A 23359-nucleotide genomic window follows, 5' to 3' on the forward strand; every position below is an offset into this window, starting at 1 on the left:
CTTTCCAAGGTATTGCAAAAGTAAAGTCTGGTTTACAGAATTATCTATGCCTGTTTGTAAGCCTGTGTCTCTTACTAATACATACTACTTCTTAGTCTCCCACTGCCACAAACGCACCTTCTGGGCTCTTTCCTGCAGCCACCCTGCCTACTATGGGTCTCTTTCCCCCTCCCCCTCCCAATATCTTGTGAGTTATCTGAGATTGCCAGTATTCCTACCAACTCTTCCAGATTTTCTGCCATTGCTATTTTCAAGTCCTCAGTCCCACTACCATTATTATCACCACTTATTTTATCCTTCAACTTTTCATCATTGAAAGGCAGAACCACTGAACGGGGGAAGGAAAGAACTGCACATTCTCCTTGGTGCATATCCTCCCTCACCACCATCTTTTTCTTGTTTTTTCCTATATTTTCTTTCCTCATCATCTGGAAATGTGGCTTTTTGAGTTTAGCAAGGAAATTCCTCGTTAAGTTTCCAATACTTGCAGACTTTTTGTATGTGGGTGTGTTTCAGGACTGGAGCAAGATCAGCTCAATACTTTTATATTTGGGTACGAATATCCACAGAGCCTTCCTAGACTTAAGATGGAGGAAAATGTTCTTGATAGAAGGTAAGAATGTCTCAGTTAAAAAAAAATTCTAACCAACAAACTAAGATATCCAAGGATGGTCAGCCAGAGGGAGGTTTCAAATAACTTATGATGCAATTTTCTGATTTTAGGAATAAAAACATTTTCAAAATATTGCAGGAAAAAAGAATATATGACAACTTTGTGATATTTAATGGACATTATCTCCATTAAATCATGACTCACTAAGAAAAAAATTCAAAGTTAATAGAAAAACCTCACCTTAAAGTACTCATTACATTAAGATTCACAGACTGTACCAAGGGAAGCACAGCGTGTAAGAATATATAGCAGAATTTCAAATGTATGTTAGGGATATTGGCCAGAACAATTTTGTCTTAATAGACTAATTTGGGGAAGTTCTATCTAATGAATGGAAAGAGACAAGTAACTTGTCATTGATAAATGTGGCCAAAATGCACATTTCCCGTTTCCAAAATACTGTAACCTAACCCCTTGCTCATTGCAATAAACCTGCCCAATCTGAATCTTCAACAGTTTTGCATTCTTGGTTGTGGTATCTCTGACTTGGAAACCCATTATTCCCTTATAAGAAAGACTGTTTAGTTTCATCCTCTTGGCATAGACATTGATGACTGGTTCCTGGGAACACCTCTGAAACCAGAACAGGTCAACAAAACTTTATTTCGACACCAGCAATAGGTGAGTGCATAGATTAACAGCTTGAATAATGTTGTTACTCAAATGGCATAGCAAATGGGTCAAATGCTACAACTAGCTGTGTCTGCCAGGTTGCACCTTCTGCTGTTCCTATTCCTCTGCCCATGTCACTTCACGTTCTAATCTAGGATCATTATCAGGCAAATGCAATGAAGTTCAAGATAAGTTCAAGTCATTCATCATTCAGTATGACCTGCACATTATTGGGAGATCAGCTGAATTCCCTATAGATAATAATCAAGTGGCCTTTTTTTCTTGGACTCCTGCCAATTGAACTTGCCAAATGGGCAATTTCTTTCATAGATAACAATGATCCCATAATTGTTATAAAGAGATTTAGAGCTGCCTTTGGTAACTCTACCAGAAGAGCTACCGTTAATCAGAAGATTCACAGACTGTACCAAGGTTAGTACAAAGTGTGAGAAAATACAGCAGAATTTCATATGTATGTTGGGGATATTGGCAGAACAATTTAATTTTAGTATATTAATTTTGGGAAGGTCTATCTAATGAATGGAAAGAATTAACTAATTTGTCAGGATCTGTCAGACAATTCAAAGGAGATGTTTCAATATTGCATGATTGTAGATGAAAAGCTAGAAGAGTTGACATACATTAGGAATTGAGAGGAGAAGAAAAGAACTTTTATACTTATTTTTCCTCTGTGTCTTTAAATGTTTTGGCAGAGAAATTATACAATTTATAAGAACCCCATGTCTATTACAGAATCAGAACCCCCATGTCAATTACAGAAAAAGGCAGATGTGCTATCAATTTATGTCTTTATTGTGGTACCTCTTCTCATTTTACACTTGCCTGTCTTGCTAAACTTTCTCACCCTGACTCAACTGTGAAATGCTGTCCTTATGAAATTAAAGGGCATGTTGCCAGTAAGTGTCAACTCAGAGAATTTGGGAAATGAAACATGTCAATATTTCAGGAGCTCATATGGGAAATATCCAGCAACTGAAAGGAGCTCAGATATCTGACATAAAAAGCAGTTCTTTATCTTCCCAGTCTATCTAAGTTGACTTATTCCTCAGACATCTAAATTTATACATTTTATTCTGCTTTGACAGTTTTAGGTTCTCCTTGGTTTATACTTTCCATATGCAATGTTCCAACTATATATTTTATAGTACTTGTAAAATGAGAACTCATTCAAAAGTGGTACCATCAATGATTAAATCTCACTGAAGCTTTGACCTGGCCACATTATCATCTGAAGCTCTACTTGTACAAATTCTGCATCTTTCCCCAGCAATTAGAAAAGTACTTTTTAACTTAATTTGCATCAAAACGTATCCAAATATGACATCCATAGCTTTGCAGTTTTCTTGACATGAATACAGAAGTATTTTACCACTGTATTCCTCTGTTTGCTTTTGACATTTTTATCCTTAGTGGATTGGCTTTTCTCATGCTTGCAGAATCATTCCTGCTCTTACCACTGTTGTGGATTTCTTTTAAATTTCTCCATCCCTTTTGACTCTACAAGGAATTTATACACCTAGCTATGACACCTCAGGGTCTTACTGGAAGTATTGAACCATTCTACCACATTAAAAGAATAATTCTCTGACACATCATTGCATAATTCAGGATTACTAACCCATAATCCATTCTTGAATTTTTTATTATTTCCTAGTCATTCTTTTTATTTCATTAACATATATACTGGATTTACATGCTATCTTATCACACAGGCAGGCTTATGTCAGCTTACAACAAGATCCAGAAATACAATGACAGTAATAATAGCAATAACAGCATCCACAATAACAAACATCCATAAAGACAATTAAAATGACCAATGACCATAGTAACAAATCCATAATTACAGTAAACAATAAAATGTACATTGTAACAAAAATAATATACACCATGATGGCAAAATAGTATAAAGAATAATCAATCAATAACCCTAGTTATCCCTCCCCTTTCTTATCTTGTTCTTACAACTGAGTATTACTCAACCCCATATTTCTTAGCCCAAAAGCAATAACTATGAGAGGGATCTTGGACTCCAAGTGGACAATCACTTAAATGTGAACCTAGACTGTGCTCCAGCTATGGAAAAAGTCAATGCAATCCTAGGCTGCATTAACAGAGGGATAGAATCAAGATCATGTGAAGTGTTTATAAGGTCTTCATAAGATCACACTTGCAATACTGCATCCAGTTTTGACCATCGCAATATAAAAAAGATGTTGAGAGTCTGGAAAGAGTGCAGAGAAGAGCAACAAAGATGTTTATGTGGCTGGAAGTTAAAATATATGAAGAACAGTTGCAGGAACTGGGTATGTCTTGTCTAGTGAAAAGAAGGACTAGGGGCAACATGATAGCAGTATTCCAATATTTGATAGGCTGCTACAAAGAAGAGGGGTCAACCTATTTTCCAAAGCACAAGAAGGCAAGACAAGAAGCAATGGATGGAATCTAATCAAGGAGAGAAGCAACCTAGAACTAAGGAGAAATTTCCTGACAGTGAAAATAATAGACCAGTGAAACAGCTTGCCTTCATCACTGGAGGCTTTTAAAAAGAGACTGGACAGCCATTTGTCTGAAATAGTATAGGGTCTTCTGTTTGACCAAGGGGTTGGACTAAAAGACCTCCAAGGTCCCTTCCAACTCTATTTTTGGGTGGTGGTGGTGGTTGTTGTTGTTGTTGTTGTTGTTGTTGTTGTTATTGCAGCTATTTTCCAAGCCAAACCTAAATTTGAAACAATATCAAGCCAAAATTTGACCATCACATCCTTATTTCAGATTCTTCTAGTTATAAAGCTACATAATTATTTGGATTTAAAGTTAAAAAGGTACTTCAAATAAGTGGAGATACAAACATAGCATCAATGCTGTAACAATTGTTTCCTGAGACTCCTATACAGCTTTTATTGAGTATTATAATTTTAAGAAAAAAAGTATTTTCATGAGGCCAAATAGAAAAGAGACTTGAACTATTCCAACATAAAACACTTGAGTGAATAATGCCCAATAAACCAGATTTTTCAGAATGAATATATGGTGAACACAAAGAGAAAATATTTATCCTTATATATCTCAGAACAATTTCCCAGAAAGTATGCAATTGAAAGCCATAGATTGAGATCACTGGATTATTTAATGTAGTACTGTCAACACTCATCAACGGGACCCCTCTTAGGTTCATGTAGTTTTTTCAATCTTTTCTGAAAGTCTCAGAGATTAAACTCAGAACCTTTTCAATGCAGTGTGTTCAACCACTGAATCATTAGATTTTGGAACAGTACAATTTCTGCATTAAATTCAGGTCATGCCAAATTTATTGAAAGTAAAAGATGGACACAGTGGTGGAACTTACAAGTGTTTGCATCCCTTCTTATTCATTTATATTATATTTCAAATAGCTCCTCAGGTTACCACTTTAAACAATATGTATTTGAACACATTTTATGTGTTGGCCAACGTGGCCAAAGCCTACTGTTGAAATCTGCTTTTCGGAATTAGAATTCCAGAACAAATAGCAGAAGTATAAACTGACGCACAGTTTATACACATTCCTCCCACAAAGGGGCATAATTGGGTTGCAAGTATTGCTCAGAAAAAACAGTAGCTGCAGTGCAGTTGATGAAGCCATATATAACTTAATGTTTTGCAGAAACTCCTGACATGAAGAAGTCAAGCTGTATAAAAATGCATTAAAAAACTCCAAGTTGCAAATTTTGTTATTTATATCCTGCTCATCTTTCTCCCTATGAGAATCCTAGCAAGGTGCAAGAACAAAATCCTAGTGAATTTAAATCCAACAATTCACTTTATTGTTTAAGGGGAGCGAGGAAAAAACTAAAGGCAGCATCACACCAGAAGCTTCCAGGGGTTGTGTGACCATGAGTTGCATACCCCCCAAACAGCAGAGATGAAACGATAACCCCAAAGAGAAAAGGGAAGCTGAGGGATCTTTCTACATCTGAAACAATCACAGGATGGGGAGACTTTTGTTCAAGGTTACCATTCTGTGTACTATAAGGAACACTCACCATCTAAAATACTGTGGGTATCATCTTGTATTTAGCTGATAAGAATCTTTTGAAAACAAAACAAAAATGAGTTTGAAGTGTAAATCAGTGTCTAAATGGAAAAGATTAGCTTGAAGATTATGTTGCTTGCATGGAGCTACTGAACAATAATTATTTCTGTACAGTCTAAACAGGCCTTCTCTTTTTATTTCAGTTTCACCATTTCATCTCCATCCTGTTTTGTTCTTCCTTTACTTGTATAATTAGCCCTTCTCTTGGTCCCATATCTCCATATTTGTTACTAGAAAGAGGGGACAGTAAGTTTTTTAGTACTGTTTTTATTTGTATTGTATCCATTGATTGTTGATTTTATCTGGCTGTGCACCATCCTGAGTCCTTCGGGAGAAGGGCGGTATAAAAATTAAATTATTATTATTATTATTATTATTATTATTATTATTATTATTATTATTATTATTATTATTATTATTATTATTATTATTATCATCATTATCAAATTATTATCAAACACCTGTACAATTAGCACAGGGGCCCCCCAAGGCTGTGTGCTCTCCCCACTTCTCTTCTCTCTGTATACCAATGACTGCATCTCCAATGATCCATCTGTTAAGCTACTGAAGTTCACAGATGACATAACAGTGATTGGTCTCATTCGAGACAATGACGAATCCGCATATAGACGAGAGGTCGAACGACTAGCCTTGTGGTGCAACCAAAACAATCTGGAACTGAACACACTCAAAACCGTAGAAATGGTGGTAGACTTTAGGAGAAACCCTTCCATACTTCCGCCTCTCACAATACTAGACAACACAATATCAACAGTAGAAACCTTCAAATTTCTAGGTTCTATCATATCGCGAGATCTAAAATGGACAGCTAACATCAAAAACATCATTAAAAAAGGACAACAAAGAATGTTCTTTCTGCGCCAACTCAGTAAGCTCAAACTGCCCAAGGAGCTGCTGATTCAGTTCTACAGAGGAATTATTGAGTCTGTCATTTGCACCTCTATAACTGTCTGGTTCGGTTCTGCAACCCAACAACAAAAACACAGACTTCAGAGGATAATTAGAACTGCAGAAAAAATAATTGCTACCAACCTGCCTTCCATTGAGGACCTGTATACTGCACGAATCAAGAAGAGGGCCGTGAAAATATTTACAGACCCCTCGCATCCTGGACATAAACTGTTTCAACTCCTACCCTCAAAACGACGCTATAGAGCACTGCACACCAGAACAACTAGACACAAGAACAGTTTTTTCCCAAAGGCTAAACAAATAATTCCATCAACACTGTCAAACTATTTACTGAATCTACACTACTATTAATCTTCTCATAGTTCCCATCACCAATCTCTTTCCATTTATGAATGTATGACTATAACTTGTTGCTGGCAATCCTTATGATTTATATTGATATATTGACCATCAATTGTGTTGTAAATGTTGTACCTTGATGAACGTATCTTGTCTTTTATGTACACTGAGAGCATATGCACCAAGACAAATTCCTTGTGTGTCCAATCACACTTGGCCAATAAAAATTCTATTCTATTCTATTCTATTCTATTCTATTCTATTCTATTCTATTCTATTCTATTCTATTATTATTATTATTATTATTATTATTATTATTAAAATTCTATTAAATTGAATAAACAAACAGACAATTAAAAAATTATGTGTGCATGTTTATGTCTACATGTAAAAATGGCTTATGTTATGTGTATGTGGTAGAATGTGGGATCACTTTATTTTATAAATACGTATCTTATTTTAGTAGCAGGTATTAAATTGTATTTTACATCCAGCCATTTCTCTTATCTTCAAACCATGGCTCCTGAGAGATACACTATACATTCCCGCATATTGTAAATGCCCACACATGTACACAGATACACATTATTGGAGAGGCAAATTATTTAGGAATGGTTTCAATTAAAACTACTAAACCAAAAGACGAGAAAGTGGGCATTGCATAGGATTGTGTTTCTATGTGTTTTGTGTGTGTCCATTTACTATTTCTATGGGGAGGTGTTGTCTTCTTGAGTTTAGGATCATCTCTTTCAGATAAATATGCCATTCCTTGCTTTTATTTACTTACTTACTTTCTTATTTATTTTTTCTATTTCTAACCGTCCATCTCCCTCAGATTAGATTCACTGTGCCCAGCACTCGCTTTAGTCGTTATTTTGTGACTAAATTGACTGCAATGCCAAATATTTTTTAATCCACAGTGACATTTGTTAGGTTCCAAGGAGCTTGCCTTGTGAGGGAAAAATAGTTTATCATGTCCTATTTCTTTTTGCGATTAACTAATATAACCTCTGAGTGTCCATTTGCACAATCCAGCAAGAAGGATTGCAGAAGTAGTTTCCAAACATCACACTAATCCATTGATTGAAACTACAAACTGGAGAAATGGGGCTCTGCTGGAGTAGTGAAAAAGAAATTAACGTTATTGAGGATTCTCAGACCCATCAACTAGGCTGCATTATGAAAAGTTTAGCTCTCATTTCCCAGAAATACACAATACAAATATAAATTGTCTTGGCTGAAGAATAAGGAATTTGCAGTAGCAGCTGTTAAAAATATTGTTAAATCTTGCCAGAGAAGCTGATAAGCCCTGGATCCGAGAAAGATAAATAGAACCAAATACCTTGAGGCTTATATGCACTATTAAGTTGACTACAGATCAGTGCCAGCTCAGGGGACTGCAATGCATATATGATCTGCTGAGTATGCTGTGCTGTGCTGTGCTGTGCTGTGCCTGCACTGTTTCATGTATCCATTCAAAGATGTCTACGGTGAATTCCTACAGCAATTAGTGTAGGCATGCTATAGTCCATAATTACATCGCTACAGACAAACCTTTACAAAAGGAGAATATTTTCATGCTACTTTTTTTTCTACTACAGGAAAGGTATTTGCATTATAATTACATGAATCAAGCAACTTTTCTCCCAGTTGAAAACAAGAGAGGCTTTCCCCCCTTCCTTTTGCAGGAAGAACTGAAATAATGCCCAAATTCAGCCCAAACAATAATTACTGGGAACAATTACAAGAAGCAGACATTATGGCATATTTGTGCAACAGCAATTCAGTTTAAAAAAACCCTTGCTCTTAATTCCCATAATTGCACATATGTAATGCAAATACCCTCTGTGAAGTGACAAATAAATACAAAGAAGGGAAATACATAGCCATAGGTAGTGGCAGACAAATCTGGAGGAAAAGGCTGAAGCTGCTGAGCATAGGATAAAATAACAACTCCCACTTTCCTTTCTCAGAAATCAATGACTCAGACAGTGGGGGCTAGAGCTAAGTTGAATCATCTCCAATTTTGATGGAGCCAAGCAATTAAAAAAAAAACAACCTCTGGCCTTGTAAATATTTCCACCTCTTCTAATTGTATGTGCTATTTTTCTTCACTATCTTTGCTTTCATACCTATGTCATATTTATTTTCTTAAATAACCCACTGTATTTTTATTTTGAGTGTTTATAATATTGTCATACCATTCTAATATTGCTGACAGCAAGGCACCACTACAGCCAATAAGACTAATCAGCATAGGATGTCTGCATCAGTAAAGGCAAATAAGGCCAAAATGGCACTAAGAAAAGCAATATTGGAGCCCTGAGACTATAACTACAGTGAGTAATCAAAAAGGGATGAAAGAGAAGGGATCTTTCAGCACTCATGGATAATAGAGACAGCATGACTTAAATAGTTGGAATCAATTCGGGAGGTGCCTGGAAAAATATGCACCTGATTCTGTAAGTGTGTCTGCACATTTGACAAATATTGCAGTCATTTTTCTCAAGTTACACACTTCTGGTTGTTGTCCTGTCCCTACAAATACTCAAGGGTCTTCATCTTGGAAGTACCTCTGTTGAGCTCAGTCCTTTCACCCTAAGTGATTCAACTCTAAGTCACTTCCCTATCACTTGAAGTGTGAGAAACACTGCTGCCTGCTGATGAATTTGCTTACACCAGAGGGGCTCTTCCCATTTACAGAGTCTCCATAGCAACTGGCCATTTCCCATTCACTGTCTCCACAGTTGCTTTCTTATGCTCATTCATATTGGTTGCTTTAGCAACAGAACTCATCTCTTTGATATAATCTGCCAGCTGCCTGTCTGTGTACCCACCATTCCCATCTACAATATGTGTATATATTGTATGGGTGTACCTAAGGGAGGGTACATGTGAGCAACGGTTTGAGGAAATGGAACAAATATTTTGTTTTATATCTCAAGAAAGGAGGGAAACAATATATTTTACTAACAGGAACTCATTCAGATTTTTAAATATGTATAATGACTAATATAATTACGTACTGAACTAAGGACATTTCCTATGACACTTAGTGTAATAAAATACTTTGAATATAAAAGCCAAACCATTGTTTAGCTGCTGACTCAGATTTTTGCCTTCCTTCCTTATCACTACATATTTGAACATTTTCCTTCTGATTCAAATTATGGTTGCTCATATGCCCAAATTAAACAAACAGTAGTAGGTACTATTTTTTCTATCTCCAGACAACACTGATAATGATGGATTTTCCTATGGTAGAATCAAGGTACCTACATTGGGTACTTCCTTCTCACTTGTCTTGGAGGCAGGATTTAGAACTTATTTGATGTTGCTTCTGGTTGAAAGGGGTAATTCAGTCACCAATTCTGGCCTTGCCTTGATCTGGAGAGGGAATAAGCACTGGCTTCATTGAAGAGTCCCTCAATCTATAAAACCTCCTCCTGCTCCACTATCACCACCACTGCCTCTTCTTCCTCCTTTTGGTGCTTTCCTTCCCTAAAAATCAGAACCTGGAATATGTTGCAGCTGCCAAGTACAGACTACAGCTGTGCAACACAGCTACTGGAAGGCCCATCAACATTTCTCAGGGAGCTGGATGACCTGAGAATGGGAGCAAATAAAAGCTGCTGGTGGTGGGAACCCTTTGCCAAGAGAACAGTGGCCTGCCATTTGCTCAACTGGCTTTGCCAGTCAATGTCCCCTCAACCTTTCCTACTCCAGACAACCGGAGGAGCTTAAGGGACTAGAAGACAGGCTTTCCTTTCCATATCCATTTGCTGTGATTTTGATCTTATGGTTTAGACATCTATTTCAAATCATTCCACCAGATCATAGAAAGCTCAGGCAGGCTATGAGCAAGCTACTGCCACCTATTCCCTTTATGACAAATACCAACCTGGATAACATCAGTTTTGAACCATCATGAAGAACCAGAATATGGACCCTTGTTCCTGGTTTGTTCAAGGCTGGCAAACTTTGGAGACAACCTAAATGGCCTTCAAAATGAAGACAAAGATAAAGACTTGTCTCTAAAGCTTTAAAATAAAAAAGGAAAGGGTAACAGGCTACCCCATCCATTTTTTTTCCTAATGCACCCAAAGCAGGTCTCTGGACTATAGAGGCACAAATTTTGAGGGAATGATCAGGAACGCTAAAACAATTCAGGGGTAACATCTTCCCCCAGGAGCAAGAGGTATGGTACCAACACCAATTACTCTCAGAGCTCTCTGTAGACATAAGGCTAACATTATTGACTCATCTAGGAATCCAGATAATATCAGACATATGAATCCAGAGACAATCTTCCACATACTAGAATTCTTGTGATCTTAAATTGAGGACTTCCTATACAGAATAACGTGTTGGAAGGGACCTTGGAGGTCTTTTAGTCCAATCCCCTGGCTAAGCAGCTAAGCATAGAATTCAGTTTGGCAAGATGACTTTGATCCATCCCAGATCATACAAGATACTCTACAGTGGTGGGATTCAAATAATTTAACAACCGGTTCTCTGCCCTAATGATTTCTTCCAACAACCAGTTCACTAAATTGCTCAGAAAGTTAACAACCGCTTCTCTCGAAGTGGTGCGAACTGGCTGAATCCCACCACTGGTACTATACCATTCAATCAAAAAAGCCATAAATCACTTTCTGAGCATGAATGAAGCTGGACAGGTTGCATAATGCAAAAGTGTCTATAGATCATATTCGACGTTGTTCATTATTACACAAAACAAAGAAAGACAAACCATTTTGAAACTGAAACAAATGAATTACTATATGAAATATTTAAAAATCTGCATGAAAACTCTAAGATCAACCATAGAGTGGTTCCAGAAAAAAGACGCCCTGGCCTCACTGGGCTTAACAGGAGATCGATCTATCCATCTTAATCTACCTTATCCCATAGGAAATTCCTGAGAGTGAAAACCAGGGTCCCCAATGTCAGTTAAAGGTTCTACCATTTGTCAAAATAGGCAAGAAAATGGCAAGACAAGATCTGCCCCCCCCCCACTGCTTAGCCAGGGGATTGGACTAAAAGACCTCCAAGGTCCCTTCCAACACGTTATTCTGTATAGGAAGTCCTCAATTTAAGATCACAACTGAGCCCAAAATTTCCATTGCTAAGCAAGACAGTTGCTAAGTGAGTTGTGCCCCATTTTACAACCTTTCTTGCCACAGTTAAGTGAATCGCTGCAGCTGTCAAGTTAGTAACACAGTTATTAAGTGCATCTGGCTTCCCTATTGACTCTGCTTGTCAAAAGGTCGCAAATGTGATCACATGACCCCGGGACTCTGAAACCGTCATAAGTACGAGGCAGTTACCAAGTGTTCAAATTTTGATCACGTGACCATTGGGATGCTGCTACAGCCAAAAGTATGAAAAAGAGTGTTGTGTCTCGCCCAATCTCACCACAGCCGGGGCCTTCTTATCTGCTTCCGAACACGGAGGAATGTCCTAGTATGCCTCCCGGCCCCAGCCCTGGCTCCATGCCCAGACAGGCTGAAGAGGAGGAAATATCTCCAGCCCCCAGCTCTGGCTCCATGCCCAGGCAAACGGAGCAACTAGACCCCTCCCCCTCCTCCACAGCATGTGAGCCTGAGGGAGGTCTATTGCCAACAGCTGCCGACTGGAGTGACCCTCGCGTCAGAAGACTTGATAGACGGAGGCAACAGAAGGAAGGGAGGGGCAGGCCTGGATAAGTGCTGAGTCATGGAGCCACACCCCATGGCCTATATAAAGGACCTGCTTTCTGGCATTCTCTGAGTCAGGCAAAGTCTAAACATATCTTGCTGAAGTCACTTTCTGATCTCCTGCCTGCCCTGAGGACTTTGCTAGGACTTTGGCAGAGCTGCAGAGGCACGCCTGATTCGGATTTCCCTGACCCGGCTGTCAGCGGAGGAGTGGGACACGAGAAAGAGCCATAAGACACTTTTTCCAGTGCCATTGTAACTTCAAACAGACACTAAATGAATGGTTGTAAGTCAAGGACTACCTGTATTCTGTATTTTGAGGGCAACTCAGATCACAGGGAATATACGTGTACACTTATCTAGACAACTTACTTACAGTATTTGATCTGTGTTGACTGAACAAGAAAAAAGAACATCCAAAGCACAAGACCCTTAGGGCTCTCGATGCAGAGGGCACACAGAATGACCTTGAAGGAAAATGGGAAAGCAGCCAACAAGCATGCTTAAGCCTATTTTAAGAAGCAAATTTAAGAAAATATCTCAAACGTGCCCCTAATGTGAGAGAGGAGGGGAACATATTTAGTCTTGCAGGATTCTGTAACTATAGCTGTTCTAATAAAATTAGTTTCAGACCCCTATCACATTTGTTTCTTACTCTGGTCTGCCTGTTTCCAGATTAACGAAGAGAAGAACGCATTCAGCCACCATGGTGCTTATGACACAATAGGCACTATTTTAAATGCTAAAATGGCCAGGTCTCTCTGTCAAAGAAGAGAAAGGAGATTATCTAGCAGCTATTAATTCTCTGAACCAGCTGTCCAGAATTCCTATCTGAAGTGGGACATGCGGTCTTCTCACCAGGTCCAATACTCCACCTCAAGGGAAGTAGGAAAAGGTTATACACTGCCAAGATTGAGTAGCCTAGGAATCTAAACAAAGAAGAAAATCCAACTCCACATGCATTTCCTGGCATAACATAGCAACAAATCAAGGTAACTAATGAAAATGTGTATCAATATCTTGGCAAAATATGTCTAGAAAATCAAAAACGCAGGAAAAAAGAGGTTCAGCTGCTAAAATCTGGATCTTGAAAATGGATGATATGAAATACCCATAGCCTTTGATCTTGAAGAGAGTTGTGCTTGAACCTGCTGCTTCCCATGCAGACCCCCACAAAAGATTGGGACTGGGGCAAACCTTGACAGCATCAACCAGTTAGTCCAGGGTTGAGATTTACAGCACGGTAATGATACTTGACCCCAAACCAGGAGAGGACCTCACCTGGAAGTTTTCTGGAAAGCACCCAGCTTGGCGGGGAGGAGGGCTCAAGTGCAAAGTTAATCTGGAGTCACTGCATAACTACAAAAGAGCTAGAACCCCCACCCCAAGTTCCTTGGAGTCTTTTCTCTTTGTTCTCAAGAGAAGGTTGCCAGCCTGGGGAGATTCCTGTAGAACATAATAAAGTGGTTAGCTTGAACCCTCATGGGTGAATCTGCTTGTTCCTGCCTGATAAATTTCACGTATATGTTACATAGCTAAGGTGTATCATATTTTTCTGCTTAACTGGCAAGCAACCTACCCATCTCCTTGCCTTTTGTCCCCGAAGTACTTCCTTGATTTTCAGATTTATTTATTATAGATACTAATTTTAAAATTCAGGATTCTCCTTTCTTTGGAGGGAAAACAGAACAATATTATATTCAATTAAAACCTAGAAATATTAGCTGCATCTAAGCTCTTAATTTATTATCAGTTTTGATTTAGGCTTTTTAAAATAAACACTGAAATACATTTGGAGTCTGTAAATCTAAGTCTTTTTTAAATAAACAGTTAAAGAATATTGCTGAGTAGATATATATTTAATTATTTGTAACAACTTTGAAATCAACAAATATGGGACATTCTAATTAAGAAAGTATCTAAAACACGGTTTCTCTTCCAGGATTTGGGAGAAGGACCTTCTTTACTTATGTTTTGTCTACTGCTGAATGTTTTGTCCTTATGGGCAGCTATAATTTTTTTTAAATGAATCAAGTTGGTTTTTTTAATCTTTACATTTCCCAGAACCATCAAGATGGCTTTGAAAATGAATGAACGAATACATGAATGGGGTCTTAAATAATAGCAAATTTGTATTTTACCATGAGATTAACTCAACAAAAGTTCTTTCATATTTAGCAGACATCCAGATAACACATTAAAAGGATTGTCAACTTCAGGATGCTAATAAGGTGCCACTAACACATTGTATCCTTTTGTTTAATGCTCATAAATTTGTTAATATATTTTTAGAATAAAAGTAATATAAATATAAGAAACTAATCTTAAATTATGTTCAGCTAGTCCTCACTTAACAAATTATTGCTTACTGACATTTAAAGTTAGAACAGATTTCTTCAGAACTACTTATGACCCAGTTCCAAAGTTCTGACAGCCATACCACTACCACTGGACACGTGATCGCATGTTGGGTGCTCGGAAATCAACTTGCATTTGCAGCATCCCACTTGTGGCCCCATTTTGTTGTTGTTGGTTTCTGGTGTTCATTACTTCCAGTTTCTGGCACACACACACCCCTGAATAAAATGGGTTCACTTAACAGCCACAACATTCGCCTAACAACTATTGCAAAAAAGTTCATAAAATTGGACACGGGCACATAGTGACCCATTTAATGACTGCCATGATTTATGGCCATAATTATCGGCCCAGTTATGGTTCTAAGTAGAGGCCTACCTGTACTGAAAACTTCAATTTTTCTCCTTATACAAAAGAGTTATTGGGTGTGGTGTATAGCAGAAAGATAAAAGGTGCTTTTCAGAAGGAAAGATAAGGGGACTCTGAATTTTTCAGTCTTAGACTGATTATATGTATTCATTCTCTGCTCAAGAATTGTCTCTGTATTAATGTAAACAATGATGAATGTTATTCCATGTGATCAAAGTTTAATGCTATGATTAAAACTAAATTGGTTTCCCTATGTGTATTTTTGCTTTTTTGCTTTTTTGTTCTCTTCTTTTTTCTTTCCTATTTAATAAAAATAAAAAAGCAGAGTCAGCTTTGTCTAGTAATTAAAGCACCAGGCTAAAAACTAGGAGACTGTGAGTTCTAGTCCTGATCTAGGTGGGACAAAAAAATAAGAAAAAGAACAAGTATTAGTGGCAGATTTCATTGGGGGTGTTACTTGTAACCCTGACAATTAGACTCAAAAGTTCAAACATAATAAATATTTCATCTGTTTATCTCCCTGATTATCCAAAACATTTAACATACCTAGGAATGGAAAATTCATTTTTAAGTACCAATAAAGGAGAATATTTGTAGCTCAGGATTGAAATGAGGGGTCCTTGGTGTTCTCTGAGCTTGTCTGTTTTTTTGCAGATGTTTCATTACCCAAACTATGTAATATCATCAGTGCATTGATGATGTTACCTAGTTAGGGTAATGAAACATCTGCAAGAAAACAGGCAAGCTCAGAGAGCACTAAGGATCCCTCATTTTTAAGCTACTGATCCCAGTAGCTGCACATATGAATTGTGCTTCCTCACTGCTTGCATTTTGTAGGCTGAACACTATTTTACAGAGTACACGTGAGAAGAAGGGCAACAATGAATGTGATTTTTACTAACATTTTCCTGAAACATGGGATGCTATCTGATCTAATTCAGGTATTTTCTTCTTTTAACTTTCAGTAGTTCTAAGTTAATTTGTTTGGATCGGGTTTTGACAACGGAATTTTAATGAGATTCTATTTCTATTAATTATTGCTGAACTATTTTGAAAGAGGGTTTTATACTAGCATTTTTATATTATTACTCTGTAATTTTTTTCTTTGTTTTGAGACTTTTCTTACATTCTTTCAAAAGTAAGCTTTTTCTATATATTTTATTCCACCAGTTCATCCGCCCCTAGCACATGGTCATTTCTTACATTTGAAGCTAATTCGATTTAATTTCTATTCCCCGTTTGTTGGTAGTATTAGTTCTCCATAGCTTAATAATTGATAGTTATTATAATAGAGCTAACAAGCATATATAAGGTCTCTGTCATCCAGTTTATTCAACTATGAAATTAATTTATTTTGTTGTTTTACAAAGCAGGAATGCTTCCTAAGTCTATCAATAATGCCTTTTTTCTCTGACATTTTACCTCTTCCTGTGACAAATCCTAAAATAATAATTAACTCAAACAGGAGTCAAATAATTCCTTTCAACTACAAAGATACAGAAATCCTCTGCAACATTTCTTATCAAGCACTTTTGATATCGCTTTATGTCTTCTATTCGCTGAGGTAGAATAGATTTAGATAGCTTGTCAAGTAGAACCCTGATGTACTGGCTTAAATTCTGAAACATGATCCATGTGCAGGACTGTCGTCTAAATATATTATAAAGGTTGTTAAAATCACTGAGTTTAATGTTTAAGAATTTATAATATTTTACTTCAATATTCTATGAATAGCCTGAGCAGCAGATAGGTAAACATCTAAGGCATGACCTTCGGGCTCATATTTAATCCAGGTTTTTCCTCCACTGTTTTAATCTCTGTGTCTTTCTCTTTTTGCTTCCTGCTCTACTTTTTCTAATCAGTGGTTGCTAGAATACAATACGAAAGTGTTGTAACATTTACAATTGCCAAGTGATTCAATTGTGAGTCATGAACTATTGGTTGAAAATCTACGATATGAAGCAGAGTAGACAGGACTGCAGCTACAGGAGTTACGTTTAATCTTCAGACTTCTTGGAAGAATTGTTTTTCCTTTCCTACCCAATATTAATACTGACTGGGGGAAATAAAAAATAAATAGGGATAAGAAGTAAGTGGGGAAAGAGGAAAGAAAGTTAAGGAACCTGCCCATACATGGCTGTTGGTAGATTTCTCTACATGGCAATGCTTTCCTCAGTAAAAATATTCCCTATTTTATTCTGTGGTATGTAATAAAGTGGGGAGGATCAAAGACAGAGGCAAAAAAAATCTAGAAAGACTGGTGCAAAAGCAACCACTCCATACTCTTAATTCAATAGAAGTAAAGCTGTCTTAATCAGTTTAAAATAGAAATAAAATCTAAGATAAAAAGAACTCAAAGTATGTTGGAAACTTGTGTAATTATCTTGGCTTTCTGCAGTCACGGGTTGGAAGGGAGCTTGGAAGCCTTCTTTACTTTCGGCTAAAATTTCCGTTTCTTTAGCTGTTCTTCATAGGATTTAGTCTTCACACCTTTCACCATCTTTCTTGTCCTTCTCTACACTCTTTCAACATCCCTGTTGTATTGTGGCAACCAAACCCAAATAAAGGATTGCAAATGGGGTCTGATCAGTGCAGCATACAACTATCTTACCCTTTCTCCTTTATAATTCTGACCTCAAATGACAGAACGCTGCAGGCTTTAGAATGGTGAATAAAATAAACAGTTGTTTATTTTTAATTGGTATCTTCAGCTTTATATTTTCTGAGTTTGGGGACATGGTTTCTCTTAAAAGGTTAATTTATAAATTGCACTGAGGGCATGAAATATTGACGCACGACTGACCAGCTCTGACCTAATCTGGAAGGAAGATCTTCATAGAACAACAGACTCCTACAGAAGTAGTTGATGATGCCTTACGGTTATTTAATAAAAGACTATAAGATCTCTGGATTCAGATGACTGCTATGATTTGGTAAGTTTTTAACTGTATAGAGGGGTAGGCTGGTTTAAAGAATGGGGAATACAGTTGGAATTGTTACTAAAAGATTCTAGATTTTTTTGTATTTCTTTTAAATATTGAGTTTCAGATTCTTACCCTGAATCAGGGGTGAAATCCAGCAGGTTCTGACAGGTTCTGGAGAACCGGTAGTGGAAATTTTGAGCAGTTCGGAGAACCAGTAGTGGAAATTTTGAGTAGTTCAGAGAATTGGCAAATACCACCTCTGGCTGGCCCCAGAGTGGAGTGGGAATGGAGATTTTGCAATATCCTTCCCCCAGGAGTGGGGAGGAAATGGGCATTTTGTAGTATCCTTCCCCTGCCACGCCCACCAAGCCACACCCATCAAGCCACGCTCATAGAACTAGTAGTAAAAAAATTTGGATTTCACCACTGCCCTGAATCAAATCCATTTTCCAGGCCTATGAGCATTTATGCCGCAATAATACTGTGCCACAAACAAAAAGGACAGTCTCTTTACACTAATATAGTTAAATCAAATTGGAGTAAAAGAAGTATATAATTTACATACATTGGAATCTGTGGGAGTAACTGCTGGGTTATATAAAAATTGAACTAAAATAATTAATTTTGAGAGGGGAAAGGAAGACTTAATTTTTTTATATTAAATCTACTATTTTGACATGTTAATGATATTTAGAGAAGAATAAATTGTTTTTTCCCAAGAACCAGTTATTACAATTTGTCTTCAAACCCGAGGTCTGCTAGTGTGCTTGTCCAGCTACTTCTCAGCATAACTAAAAGGAAACCTCTTTCTCTTTTCACCATTCAGGCTGTGTAGAAAGGCTGCCTGGCATTCAGGACACGTCTAGAAACTAGAAAGCTCCTTTAAGTAATAATGCAGGGAAGACTCCCTAATCAAGAAACAAATATGGCCTGGCATACTAAGAAGCTGCATCCTGTGAGGAATGCAGCAGGCAGTGGCATTTTAAGTAGATGGCAATGGTGGCGATCAAGTAATATTTGAAACACATGACCATCCTAACTTGCATTTGCATGATTTAGTTCAAGAAATCTTGAACTAAACAGATCATTTCTAAAGTCTAAGAGCTCACTTCTAGAACATTGTGATAGAGCAGTAATATATTTGTATTAATACATCCTAGTAACGATGAAGTTTATTTAAAGGAAATTTTCAGTGGACTGCTGCATTTTTTTATCCTTCAAGGCACACATGCAGTACGTCTGGAATAACTAGAATAACTAAAACACAAAACATGAAGACTTAGGGCTCTATCTCTGCAGTGTTCAGCTGTAATGTTAATTCATCTTACTAACTAATATCTTGTTAAGGCATTGTGGTAAAATGCTGAACACTATAGTCTTCTGTTTCTCGATGCTAATCAAAGTTCACGAAGGAGATTATGGTTTCTATATGTATTTGTCTATTTTATTCTTTAGTATATATAAACAAACAAATCAAAAGATAAATACTTTCATATAAATGAAGATACCAGAAAACTGCTATCAATTCTATAATCACTAATATAAACATTTTGCCCTTAAAAGTCTGATTCTAATCTTTAATGCAAAAAACTAAAATATCACATTCATTTCAGCTCTGTTGTACAAAGTGCCATATTGTCATAACTTCCTTTATGGAAATCTACCATTTCATCTGCAATTTTCAACCAGTAAAGACCATATACTGCACCTTCCTAAACCCCCATGGTCCAAGCTACAACAACATCCCAAATATTATTCAAAATGTAATTCTAGAATTCAAGAACATGTCTTAAAAAAAGAATATACAAATAAATATGTTGGAAAAATGATTTCACAAGATTTCCTTAATGACATATTCTTCAATCTGGGGGGTGGGGAAACATTTTGAAACTCTTGCTTTTGAGAGTTTTCTGGTATACTCTAAATTACAAATCTGGAAACACTATGAAGAAGAAAGAAAGAACATCTGGAGAAAGACAATAAACTCAGAGCAGAAAGAGAATTCCATATAGTAGGAATCTTGCCTTAAGTATCTCTTCCAAAAATTAGAATTTATGACATTATTACGTACCTTTGTCATATCAGCATTTGTGTTAAAGGGCATTATTAATTTTATTTTTTTAATCTCAAGTATTTAGGGACTTAGTTGATGATGTATAATTTTCTTAAAACTAAATACTCTATCAGTTTCCTAATTGAAATGACATTTGGATTTGATTTCCCTTGATCAAATTTAGTGTTACTTTTGTTTCAGAAGAAAGAAAATATTTTCATTTTTTCTTCTAATATAACACAATCTATCCAACTAGGAATATATTTTTTTAAGTTAGATTATCCCTGCAGTCAAACCACTAATTATATATAGCAAGATACTAGGCAGGAATGTTCAGAGAGAATGGTAAAAAAAATCACTAGAGGATGGTCATCTTCAATATGTGTTGCATCATCATGGCAGCCTCTTGACTTTTTTGACCCTACCCTGAGACACCCCCACCCCGCCACCAGATGAAACAAAGCATGATGGAAAGGAATAGGCAGCAGCAGCAAAACACAGTCATTCTAAATTGCAAGTTGTTTAACATGTATGCTCATCTCTGCAGAGTATGTGTTCATATCAAAAAGGCTCAGTAAACTAAGGTCTTTGCTCAGAGAAAGGACTTTTTGTTCTCAAGAAATTGCTAGCAGGCTGTGAAGCAGCATAAAACGAGCCCTGCTGCAAACCAGCAAAGTGAGAAGACATTGCATTACAGACACGATGTACCTGTTACACATATAGACCCAGAATGCCATGTTCATGCACCATTCCCCAAAGTTATACTGTTAAAAACAGCACAATGCGTAGAAATTTCATATATAAAAATTGGCACGTGAAAAAGGCAAAGCAACATCAGCTTGGTATTTAGCAAAGAACACGGTTAATTTTCTGCCTGTTTTTGTAAGATTGAAAATAAAGCAGGATTTTAACAGCAGAGAAGAAATTTTGAAACAGCATCACAACAGTTATAAGAAAGATACAACTTCTTCTGTACTGGCCCTACAAATTTTCAAAACGATTTGAGCTGAGTGGAGGTAAAGTTCTATTACAAACAGAATACAAATAGCCAAAAAAGGAATATACAGACTATTTATACTACATAAAGACCAGTTATAGGAGGTACTTAACTGGTTATTATTGATTGGCTATATGCATCTCCCACTTCCAGAACATATTCTGTAACTATTTTTAACAAGTCTGCAAATGTGTGATACACAAGCAGCAATGCATAGTAAGGCACACTGAGACTAAAGTAATTTACTGAGCTAAAGGTGATACATGTAATGATTTTATGTAAATCACATATTCAATTTTTGTGTGGTGATGCTAGTAGTAAATAATAACTTGGCCAAAGCAGCCAAGTCAGCATTTAACTAACTGAAATCATGTTACCTGCCTGTAATCAGCATAGATACATTATGTTTTATATATTACATAAGTTAAATTTAAATCAGAAGATTAAGACCAAGTAATCTGTTTTTCAGACTAGTTATTCCTCTTCTGCTGCAACAAAGCCAAAGATTTTCAGATCTTCTTCCTGGTCTAGTCATTGGTCAGTGACTATTAATGACAACTAGCAGGCAAACATTAAGAACTGATGGCAATTAAGAAATTAGCTACTCACCCCGTGAGAACCACCACAAAATCCATCACATTCCACCCATTCCTTAGGTAGGATCCCTTGTGGAAAGCAAATCCTAAGGCAATAATTTTAATTCCAGCCTCAAAACAAAATATTCCAATGAAGTATGGTTCAGTGTCATCCTAAAAAAGATTATGTAAAAATATTATTACTTAGTGATTACATTTTACTCCATATTTTCTTCAAAGACAAATTGCCACCCCATATTATTTTCATTAAACCAAAAATAGGTACATATATCTGATAGTTATATAGCTTGATTTCCCCCTCCCCCTTACCACCTGTGGACATCCCTGCCATTATTTATTGTAACTGGGACTGAAGAGTCCAAAATATCTAAAGGACACTAGAGAAAATTTTGGGGCCCAACTGGTAATATGACCGGCATACAATTACCAAGGAAACCACATAGTGTGGATGGCTCACTAGGATCTTACCTTCTATTTACATCTAGCTGGGCATGAAAATATTCTAAACATTTTTATCCTACTTTGCAAACATGGGTAGGCCAGTCTTGCAATTCCTTTAAAATCAATCAATTACATTAATGTAGACTTCTCTTGCAAATTATATTTATAAAAGATTGGCACCATTTACCATACTGGGGACTAAAAGACCATTGGGAAAAAAATAATCATATTGCATGATCATATATATATTTCCTCACTCACTACAAGTAGTTCTCGACTTACGACCACAATTAGGACTGGAATCTTAGTCATAAAGCAAAGCAGTTGTTAGGTGAGAAGCTCACATGGCTGCTTTGCTAAACAATCACAATCCCTCCATTCACTGTGTCCCAAGGGTTTGGGGGAGACCACAGGAGGCTTCTCTTAGGAGCTAAAAATCCTGTCAAAATCCAAGCAAGATTTTTCAGACCTTGAGTGGACAGACACTTGTCTGTAGCTGCACCATGCCTCCTCCTCCCTGAGGTACCCAATGCTCCTTTTCTTACTATGCTGTCTCTGCTCAGGAGTTAAAAACCCTCCTTGCTGAAATCCAGTTATGATCTTCAGTTCCTGTGCAGAGACACACAAATGCAGCCTTCTCAGGGCCTCCCCCACCCATCTGAGTCACCCCACACTCCTTATCTTGCTTGGATTTTGGTTCCCTCTCATCTCTAGGGCCTGGCTAAAAGAATTGCCTGCTGAAGGATCTTAACTTCCCTCCTCCACGCACAGAAAGAATACTCCTTCAGCAGGGTGCAGGAATGAAACTGGAATCTTCCCAATTTGGGCTTCATTAATGCACCCTATGGAAGGAGTCCATGCACAAAGGGGAACTCCTTCTGTAGGGTGCAAGAATGGAACTGAAATTTTCAGGATTTTGTCTGTTTCTGCATCCTTAGAAGGCATTCAGCTCCTCTCAGCAGGCAGCAATTTCAGTCAACCCCCCCAGAGATGAGAGGAAGTTCCCTAGACAGGCTGTAGCAGCTTGCAACCTCCCCAGTTTCCACACTGACATTCTGTGAAAGTTGGCAAAGAAGATTGCAAATAACAATCATATGATTAGTGGCAGGGCATTTGTGTGCAATCATATGTGTGAACAGGTTGCCAAGTACTCAGATCGCAATCACGTGACTATAGGAGGTGGTGCTGCAACATTTTGCAATGCGGAAAGTGCTTTACAGGCCATAAAGCTCACTGAGGCCAACATGTTTTCAGACAGTTGTAAACAAAGGG

The 23359-nt window shown here is 37.2% G+C and overlaps 1 protein-coding gene across 1 annotated transcript in view; it reads right to left on the bottom strand.

Moving 5' to 3' along the window:
• The window catches only part of LOC131190545 (voltage-dependent P/Q-type calcium channel subunit alpha-1A-like), an 84797-nt gene extending 62145 nt beyond the window's left edge, over positions 1 to 22652 (bottom strand). Inside the window, exons 1-2 of the mRNA XM_058167881.1 lie at positions 22557 to 22652; positions 21660 to 21799 (exon numbers count right to left, since the gene is read on the bottom strand). Of these exons, the coding sequence (XP_058023864.1) occupies positions 21660 to 21799; positions 22557 to 22592 (176 nt within the window). The 5' untranslated portion in view covers positions 22593 to 22652. The remainder of the gene's footprint in view (positions 1 to 21659; positions 21800 to 22556) is intronic.
• Positions 22653 to 23359: the final 707 nt, after the last annotated feature.

This window comes from Ahaetulla prasina, chromosome 2 (assembly GCF_028640845.1).
Source record: "Ahaetulla prasina isolate Xishuangbanna chromosome 2, ASM2864084v1, whole genome shotgun sequence".
In the NCBI taxonomy this organism is placed as follows: Eukaryota; Metazoa; Chordata; class Lepidosauria; order Squamata; family Colubridae; genus Ahaetulla; species Ahaetulla prasina.